At 40.1% G+C, this 10,346-nt stretch overlaps 1 protein-coding gene across 1 annotated transcript; it reads right to left on the minus strand.

The window, feature by feature from the left end:
• Window positions 1-6,942: 6,942 nt before the first annotated feature.
• On the minus strand, window positions 6,943-9,764 carry LOC100934042 (mucin-5AC-like). The gene has a single exon (XM_003775042.2). The coding sequence runs from the start codon at window positions 9,586-9,588 to the stop codon at window positions 7,129-7,131; it is 2,460 nt and encodes an 819-aa protein (XP_003775090.1). The 5' UTR covers window positions 9,589-9,764; the 3' UTR covers window positions 6,943-7,128.
• Window positions 9,765-10,346: the final 582 nt, after the last annotated feature.

A 10,346-nucleotide genomic window follows, 5' to 3' on the forward strand; every position in this document is an offset into this window, starting at 1 on the left:
TTTAAAACTTATAGGTCCTTTTCTTCTTTCTTTGGTCTCTTTTGTGGATAAGCCTAATAGTGGTATAGCTGGGGCTCCCTGGTAGATTGTAAGCTCCAAGAAGACAAGCATTTGTGTCTTGACATCTCAACTATGGTGTTCCTTTCCCAACAGGTGTTTTTAATAAGTGTTTGGGGTATATAGGGTTTCCATGAGGACTAGCATCTCTAGTGTGCGGGCTTGCTGAGCCCTTTTCAGGGCTGCTCATCCATTCATCTTTGGGGTTCACTTAGCACTCAACTCTTACTTTTGGCTCCAAGAAGCTGCACAGTGGCCTCTCCCAGGAAAAACCATATTGGCAGATGAGCTAAGCCAGTTTGAGGGGATCTGACAGACCTCAGAACTTTTCAGTAAGTTGGAGGGTGTCTATTTCAATCATATGATGACTTCCTCCAATAGAATGGCAAAAGAGAACAATTTTGATCCAACTGCCATGAAGTCAAATGAAGCAGGTGCTATGGAGCACTTAGAGTTTGATCAGACACCAAAGAGATCAGCCTTCACCAGTAGTCAACGTGACTTTTGTCCTGCCATCTCAGTATATTAGTTTCTGCCAAATTGCTTTCCGGTTTTGCCAACAATTTTTGTTATGTAATGAGACCTTGTCCCAAAAGCTTGAATCTTTGGGTTTGTCAAACAATAGAGTATTATGGTCATTTACTACTTTTCTTGGGTCCCTAATCTATTCCATGGATCCACCATTCTATTTCTTAGCCAGTACCACATTATCTACTTTGTAATATAGTTTGAGATCTAGTACTGCTAGGCCACCTTCCTTCACATTTTTGTTTTCATTGATTGCCTTGATATTCTTGACCTTTTCTTCTTCCAGATGAATTCTATTATTATTTTTTCTAACTCTCTAAAATAATATTTTTCATATTTTGATTAGTACAGCACTAATTGATTAATAAATCAATTTAGGTAGACTTGTAATTTTTAATATATTGGCTTGGACTACCCATGAACAATGAATATTTTTCCAGTTGTTTAGATCTGACTTTATGTGAAAAGTGTTTTATAATTGTGTTTATGTAGTTCCTGGGTTTATCTTGGCAGGTAGACTCCCAAGCATTTTATCTTACCTACAGTTATTGTAGGTTGGTCCAGCATAAACTGTGCTTGTTGAAGCAAGGCTTACTCTGTTTATTTTTCTTCACCTGTTTTTTTTGGGGGGGGGCGGGGCAAGGCAATTGGGGCTATGTGACATGTTTAGGGTCACCCAGGTAGTAAGCATTAAAAGTTTTGAAGTCACATTCAAATTCAGGTCCTTCTCCCTTCAGGGCAGGTGCTGTGGCCATTGCACCAGTAGCTGCCCCCTACTGTTATTTTAAATGGATTTTTTCTTATGGACTCTAACATATTGATAACATATAGAAATACTGATGATTCAGCTTTTTTTTAAGGAGGTATGGGAGATGCCTGATGACAGAAACAATTTAAGAATGATGCTAAAGTTTTTACTATATATTTACCAAAATGGATTTTTCTTGCAAAAATCTCTATATGAGGTCTTTGCCTCTGGTCTCCACAGGGGGCCTCTCCCCCAGAATGTACTGGATCCTGATCTCCATGGGGGATCTCTGACCTTGATCTCCATAATGGGTCTCTGAATCTGACCTCCCTTCAATTTTTTAACCACAGTGGTGATAATGGGCATCCCTGCTTCATCCCTGATCTTATTGGGAAGGCTTTTTAGCTTATCCCTGTTAGAGATAATGCTTGCTGAGGATTTTAGATAGATATCATTTTAAGGAAAGCACCATTTATTCTTATAATTTCTAGTGTTTTTTTTTTTTTTAACAGGAATGAGTGTTGTATTTTGTCAAAAGCTTTTCCCACATCTATTGAGATCATCACATGATTGTCTTTGAGTTTTTTATTGACATGGTAATTATTGATTTTGAAATGATTGTTAATAATTTGGTTTTCTTCCTTTGAAAACTGTGGAGTGTTAATAATAATAATAAGTGTGGTGGTACTCTATAAGCCTCATAATTAGCTTTCTCAAAGAGGGGAAAGGCTATCTATTTTTCTATTCCCTGATTGGGTGATTACATACCCCTTGAGAGCAGGCCACACCTCCCACTTTGGAGCCCACTGCACTAATCAGGCCTTCCACTTGTCCCAAAGTGTGGTGTGCTAATCTCTGATTTGGACATTGGCAAAGAAGCTCAGGCCCAGACTTCCATTCTTGTCTTCCTTCCAATGAGTCAACCCAAAATATGAGGCAGCCAAGGAAACGGTGATAATGTGGACTCCATGGTGACGCAGATATGATTCACTTATCAACTAGCTAGAATTTGGATAGGAATTAAGACAATCATCTGCCAACATCCCACCATCCATCAGTAGTCATTGGAATTTATTTTGCTCAGCTCAAATTTTCTCAGGTTGATTTTACAGGATACATTAGAGAAAATGGAAAGTGGGACTGCTTTGTCACCCATTCTCATCCTGCTTTCTTTGCTCTTTGCTCACATTGGCATTCCCAAGCTTTGAATCAACTTCCCACCTCTCATTCCCGCCCCCTGCAATCTGGAATCCTGCTCTGTATTATCTCATTCTCTTTGTTATCATTTGTGTGCTTATGCTTCTACCAGGTGATAATAAGCTCCTGGACAACAGGATCTGCTATGACTATCTCCATGTCTCCTGTGCTAAATACTGTCACAAATGAGATAATTGAGACACAGTGAGGAAGCGACTTGCTCAAGATAATGTGGTAAGATGGCCAAGTCAGAGGGAGCCCAGCTTTCTCAGTGGCAGACTGGAGGGACAGATGGATTTGATGTTAACTTGGGTGCAGATATTGCCTCTCTCACTTACATGTGTGAGTCACTCCTCTATCTCTGGGCCTTGGTTTCATTGGTCTTCAAGGTCCCTTCCAGCTCTAGATCCATGAAGGGGGAAGGGAGCAAGTATATATTAAGCAACCACTATTCGGTGTTTGTTCTTTGTAATCAGGATTAAGGGACTTGCCCAGAGTCAGACAGCCAGTAAGTGTCTGAGTAGAATTTGAATTCAGGTTTTGCTAATTCTAGACCCAGTGATGCATGTGTACCAACTAACTAGCTGCTCTCTTAAAATGAATATTCTTAACCTTTTTGTGTTTTTAAATACATAAAATGAAATACGCAGGATTACAAAGGAAATCAATTATTTTATTTTATTATTATAGCTTTTTATTTACAAGTTACATGCATGGGTAATTTTACAGCATTGACAATTGCCAAACCTTTTGTTCCAATTTTTCTCCTTCTTCCCCCCATCTCCTCCCCCCCTCCATGGCAGGTTGACCAATACATGTTAAATATGTTAAAGTATAAATTAAATACAATATAAGCATACATATCATGATATTTTTAAAAAGTGAATATAGGAAAAGAAAAGAAGGCAAGGACAAGGAAAATATTTATTGTAATTGGGAATCCCATAGCTGAAGATCCTTCCAAAATAGAGGTGGTGGGGGCACAGAAAAAAGGAAATCATAAAAATGATTTTTTTTAAAAGAAAAAGAAAGGACAAGAAACAATAATAAAAAAAAAAACACCCAAAGATGCAGCAATCTGAAGAAATTAAAACACATTATCCTTTAATAAAGATCAAAGTATTTTATTAAGATTTTATTTCATTAAGTCTAAATGTATTCTATTCAAATATTCTCTATCCAACTATTAACTAAGTTATCCACAGCTAATGACTGCTTCTGTTATCCAGGCAAAAAGAAGGAATTCCTCTTCATTTTGAAAAACACAGTCCAAAGAATTTACTAAATAAAAAAGTCACTGCCTTTAACTCTGCTTTTCTCCTTAGTCTGAATTACTTTAAAAATAAAAGTCAACTCACAAAAAATAAATAATTTTAAAAATTAAAGTCCATCTTTCTTTTTTCTTATAATACAGTAAGAAAACATTTTAATAAGCATGGAAATAAATTCAATGACATTTCAACACAAGTTTGAGATGTCACTTAAATATAGATAAATATAGACTTTAATTTTCAAAATCATTTTTAAATTATTTATTTTTTGTGAGTTGACTTTTATTTTTAAAGTAATTCAGACTAAGGAGAAAAGCAGAGTTAAAGGCAGTGACTTTTTTATTTAGTAAATTCTTTGGACTGTGTTTTTCAAAATGAAGAGGAATTCCTTCTTTTTGCCTGGATAACAGAAGCAGTCATTAGCTGTGGATAACTTAGTTAATAGTTGGATAGAGAATATTTGAATAGAATACATTTAGACTTAATGAAATAATCCTTTTTAGAAATATATGCACAAAATTCAAAGAAAATTCTTAAAAGGAAAAAAGTTTAGCTGAAAGAAAAAAAATCATGTCAATATAACACAAATAACGAAATGTAATTCTTCTCAGAGTTTAAATGAACAATTAAATAAAAGTTCTGTCTGGTTATTACTCATGCATATGTACCTTTCATATCACCCAGTAAGTGACTAGAACAAAAAACTTAAAAATTCCACTTCAAATGTACTTACGTAGTTCAATGCCATTCCTGCGGGCAAATATTTCTGAAACTTTAAATTGAATCTTTTTTGTTTCCCTTTTATACACACAGTACATTTCTTGAACACATTTTCCTTATCATAGGACCATAATCCTAAAATATGTAAACCATTTTACGTTGCCCTTTTATATTACCAAGTTTTGAACAAAAAAAAATTTGTTTTTAATATGTTAGCTTGTTTTGCAGAGGTCCCAAACTGATGGCTTAAAGGAAAGCAAACTTCTCCTTGAATAAAAGGGACTAAGGTAGAACCTCCTTCCTCCTAGTAAGTAGTTAGTGTATCTTTTAAAAGTTTCTGTTACATAATACAAAAAGATTTAAAATTATTTCTTTTCTATTTGTTGAGGCAGATGAGGTTGAGTTACTTGCTGGGGGGTTACATAGCCAATAAGTGTTAGATGGCTGAGGATGAATTTGAACTCGGGTCCTCCTGAATTCAGAGTCAGTACTCTATCTACTGCAGTTTAGTTGCCCAAAGATAATGTTTTTACATGACATCCTTTAAAAAAAATTACCAATTCGGTTTAAAAACATTATTCTTATCTTTGAAAAGTTACCAGTGTACCATGAAAGTTGTTTATTTTTCTATTAGCTGAAAATTTTTATCCAGAATCTTATAAAAATCCTATTTTTAGAAAAATTATTTGCCATAAAAACCCATTTTGGCAAATATTTAGTAAAAACTTTACTTTTTTGTTTCATAACTATTGTTAAGAGGGAATCTCAAATCAAACAAAAGTTAAAGGAAATCACAAAAAAAATTTCAATTACATTGAATTGAAAAGCTTTTACAAAATGAACAAAATTGTTGCAGATAGGATTAAAAAACACTTCTGCATCAAATATCTCTGATAAGGGTTTGACTTACAGGATATGTGAATAATTAATACAAATTCATAATTATCTGTTTCCAAATAGATGAGTTGGCATCAATTAGCAAAAACTTTAGCATTATTCATCAGCATCAAATTGTTTCTATCATCAGGCATCTCCCTTGACCCACTAAAAGAATACATGATATAAAAGACAAATGAAAAAAAATTCAACTTTCTTTCTAGTTTTGATAATTCCTCTTTAATTTGAGGGAAAAAATGAAAACAGGAAGCTTACCTAGCCAACTGGATTATTCTTCTGAAAAGGAAAAAAAAAGAAAGCTTCCAAAAATTTTATTAATCCAGCTTAAAAGCATATATCTTGATCTCAGCAAAGTTACCATTGTATTATTAATTTGAAAATTGTATTTTCTTCCTTTATATCCAGTCAAAATATTTCTATCCAGATTTTCTTATAAAAATCCTATTTGGGGGCAGGTAGATGGTATAGTGGATGGAATGCCAGCCTTGAGTTCAAATCCAGTTTCAGATACTTACCATTTACTATCTATGTGACCCTTTGAATTGCAATAAATAAATAAAATAGAAATCTAAAATTCCTATTTTTTGGAAAAAAAATTTTTACAAGAAAAATTCATTTTGGCATCATTTTAAAATTGTTTCTATTGGGCATCTCCCCTGACCTCCTAAAAGAAGGCATGATATAAAAGAAAAAATATATAAAGAAATATATATATAATAAATACATAAATATATATATATATATATTATATAAATATAAATAAAGAAATATATATAAAGAAAATTGAAGAAATTAATTTTCTTTCCAATTTTGATTATTCCTCTTTAAAGAGGAATATTCCAAATTAATTTGGAAAGAGGATGGAAGGGGGAGGTTATCTAATCCAACTGGATTAGTGTTCTGATAAGAAAAAAGCCTTCAAAAAAAAGTTTACCAATCTAGCTTAAAAGCACATCTTGGTCACCACAAACTACCAGTGTATTATGAATTTAACATTTGTACATTTTCTTGTTATGAGCCAATGAAAACCTTTTTACCCAGATTCTCTTCTAAAAATCCTATTTAGAAAAACCCATTTTGGCAAATATTTAACAAAAACTTTCACATTATTCTTAAACTTATTCTTAAAACTTTCTGTCGTCAATTTCCCTTGTCCCCCTATAAGACATAATATAAAAGAAAAATGAAAAAAAATTTCAAGTTTCTTTCCAGTTTTGCAATTTTGATTGCTCTTGTTTAATTTAGAAGAGGATGGGAAAGGCTACCAATCCAAATGGATTACTGTTTGGAAAGGGAAAAAAAAAAGAAATTTTCTTTTCTTTTCTTTTTTTTTTGATAAGTTTCCTCTCCCCTCCTCCTTTAAATACATGAAGAGTCACCGTAAAAACCCACTTACCAAGATGATGGTCCCATTTCGCTAGACAAGGCAAAACTTTTTCTACAATGTTATCTAGGTATTATACAAGTAACAGTTAACTATTAAAGAAAACTCTACAAGTATGTTTTTTTTTACATTTTTTCTAATCATTGTAAAACCCTTATCCTGATCCACCTCAGGACGGCCAAGCTTCTGAAGTTTTGCAAACCAACCTTAGAGTAAAGTTGATTTACAAGTCCACTGGTGACATGGTACAAAGTTTGTTCTTCCTGTGGCTTCGATGTTAATGCCCTCCTTTTGGCTTTGTTGTTTACTAGGCAAGGGTGTGCAAATCAAGCCTTATGAACTTTGTTGGTCTTAAATGAAACCTGCAAAACCCGACCCCCAAGGCAATACCCATTTAAGCTAGCGATGGCCAATGCTGCTTCATTGTAGCTAGTCATAGTGACAAAGCCAAAGCGTTTGCACTTGTTGGTGTTGAAATCCCGGATGATCTTTACATTACTGACTGCTCCAAAGGGTCCAAATAATTGCCACAAGATGTTTTCATCGGAATCGGGTGCGAGGTTGTAGATGAAAATACACCAACCGGTGACCGTCTGCCCCGGGAAGGTCACTCCGACTAGGTCTCTCGTGTTCTCCGTGGTTGATGGTGTTAAATTCTGGGCTGCACGGGTCGGGATGGGCGTGTTGTTAAGGCCAGACCTCCGGGGCTGAGGCGGCAGCGGTCCGTGGGAGCTGTGGGGAAGCTGGCACAACGGGTTTTGTGGTGTCACCTGGGTCTGATTATGAGCAAACCTGACAACAAGGGGCTCCAGAATACCACAGGGCTTCTGGCCATTCAGAGCCTTGATGGCTTCTTCAGCCTCTGATTTCATGTTAAAGCGAATAAAGCCCACACCCCGGGAGGTTCCACTAGCCTTGTCTGTCAGGATTCTTGATGTTATGATGTGCCCGTAAGGAGAGAAGAGGTGTTCTAGCTCCTTCTGTGTCATGTTCTTAGGCAGGCCATTGATATAAAGATTGGCATCTCTGATGGAGGAGGAGTTAGGCCGAGCATAGGACACCTTAATGGTTTTTGGAGGGCACTGAAGTCCATTCAGCAAGCACACCGCCCTCTCTGCATCCCTGGGATGCACATAGTCAATAAAACCATAGCCAAGGCTTTGGCCTGTCACCCTGTCCCGCACTAATTTGCAAGATTGGATCTTACCCACACGGGCAAAGAGGCTGCGCAACTCCTCTTCAGTCATGCTCTGGGGCAGATAGTTGATAATCAGATTGGTCTTTGAATCAGATGATGTTCCTTCCATAGCCCTTGAGGATGAAGATGGACCTGCCACTGCAGGAGGAGCAGCGGTGGATGGTGCAGGCTGGGGCCGAGGAACAGTTGCAGCTGCTGCTCGCGAGGTGACTGAGGCCACAGGAGGAGGTCTGACCCGGGCATCCAGGCGCGCTTGAGTGACGGTAGACAGAGGAAGAGGAGGCCAGGCAAAGGTAGGAGCCGGAACAGGAAACCTGCCAGTGGCTGGCACACGGGTCTGGGCAAGCACTGGTGCCTCGGTGATGGCAAAGGGTGGGGCAGGGACCCGAGCAGGAGTTGGAATGGGTGTTGGAGTGGGGATAGGAGTAGGAGCTGGGACTGGAGTAACAATCGGTGTATAAGTAGGTACAAAAGCCAAAAAAGGGGCATGCACTGGCACGGGAGTGGGAGCCGGGACAGAAGTTGAAGCCCGGATGGGAACGGCTGGAAGGGCAGTGGGAACTGGAACGGAAATTGGGAGGGGGGTCAGGGCTCGGACGGAAGCAGGGTTCAGGGTAGGGGTTGGAACCAAGGCCAGAGTAGGTGTTAGGGCTAGTGCATGGGCAGGAGTGGGGACCCGAGGGCCAAGGGTCAGATTAGCAGCCAGGGTAGGGCCCCGAGCCCGGGCATGAGCCAGAGTGACAGCCAGGGTGGGAATAGGAACTGGAGCCTGGCTAGGGGCATGGGTCAGAATAGCCCGAGCATGGGCCAGATTAGTCAAAGTATGGACTGGAGGTGTGGCCTGGGTAGAGGCGTGGATCATCTTAGTAACCAGGTTGTGGGCTGGAGTTGTAGCCTGGGTAGAGGCATGGGCCAACTTAGTAGCCAGGGTGGTGACAGGTGTTGGAGCTTGGGTAGAGGCATGGTTCAGAGTAACTGCTAGGCCAAGGGCCAGAGCCTCAGTGTGGGCCAGATTAATAGACAAGGCAGAGGCCCGAGCCTCGGTAGAGGAAAATGTCAGATTAGTAGCCAGGGTATGGACTGGAGAAGGAGCTTGGGTGGAGGCATGAGTCACGTTAATAGCAAGGTTGTGGGCTGGAGATGGTGCTTGGGTAGAAGCAAAGGTCAGATTACTAGCCAGGGTGTGGACTGGAGATGGAGTCTGGGTAGAGGCATGAGTTAGATTAGCAGCTAGAATAGGGGAAGAGGCCAGTACCTCCTGGGACAGGGGCAGCTGCAGGGGTAGGGTCTGGGTTTGGGCCTGTACATGGGCCCCTGCAGTGGAAGGAAAGGTGCCCAGACCATTACCAGCAGGCCCGTTGTCGATGGGCTCAAAATCGTCGCTTGTGTGCTCTACGCCGTTGCTTGAGTTCCCGCTGATGGTGGGTTCCATATCTTGGATAGGCCAGTTGATGGCGAACCCGGAGCCGTTTGTGGTGTGTCCGTTACTGGTGGATTCGGAGCTGTTGGTGTCATTCTGGTCATCGTAGGATGTACTGGGGCTGTTAGTCATCTCTGGCTCGGTGTTGGGAAGGTTCTTTTGATGCATCTTTCAAGTACTGGCTCTATTTGGGGCACCCAGACTAGAGTTCAAACCACTGGACTGATGGGTGGCACGGGCGGGCCGGTGGAAGGCGCTGGAAACCGCCAAGGCGACGCGGGCCTTAAGTCCAGCGAGCTGGGAGCATGTGCACGGGAGAGAGGGCCCACGGGTGACCGGCTCCCTGAGAGGCAAGCAAGGGAATGAGCCTTCGCCTGGGTTCTGTTACTTAAGGATCGCCAAGGAGACGGGGCGGGGCCAGGCAGCCAGCCAACCGGAAGAGGCCATTGAGCCGGCAACTGCAAGCTGATAGGCCAGAGCGCTTTGTGACGCAGGAGGGCTGGGGCAGAGAGTAGCCGTAAGGTTCTGAGGTTGTTGGTGGTGGTGGCCAGGGCTGAAAGGGACCCCCTGCTGGGAGGGGGCAGGCTGGTGGGGCTTCACAGGCTGGAAATTTTTATTCTGTTTAGATATATATGGGTGTCAGACTCCTAGAGTTTAGGCAACTGCTGGAAATAGAAGGGAAGTTGGTTTCCCACCATAATTACCGAAAGCTAGACACTTAGCAAAGCAATATTTGGGAAAGTGGGAGATGAAGCAAATCACAAATGAACACTAAAAGGAAAAAAACCCCAACAATGTGGATACAACTTTTTTTTTTTAAAGCTTTTTAATTTTCAAAACATATGTATGGACAATTCTTGAACATTAGCCCTGGCAAAACTTTTGTTCCAATTTTCCCGCCTTCCCCCACGCCATCCCCTAGATGG

This window comes from Sarcophilus harrisii, chromosome X, assembly GCF_902635505.1.
Source record: "Sarcophilus harrisii chromosome X, mSarHar1.11, whole genome shotgun sequence".
In the NCBI taxonomy this organism is placed as follows: domain Eukaryota; kingdom Metazoa; phylum Chordata; class Mammalia; order Dasyuromorphia; family Dasyuridae; genus Sarcophilus; species Sarcophilus harrisii.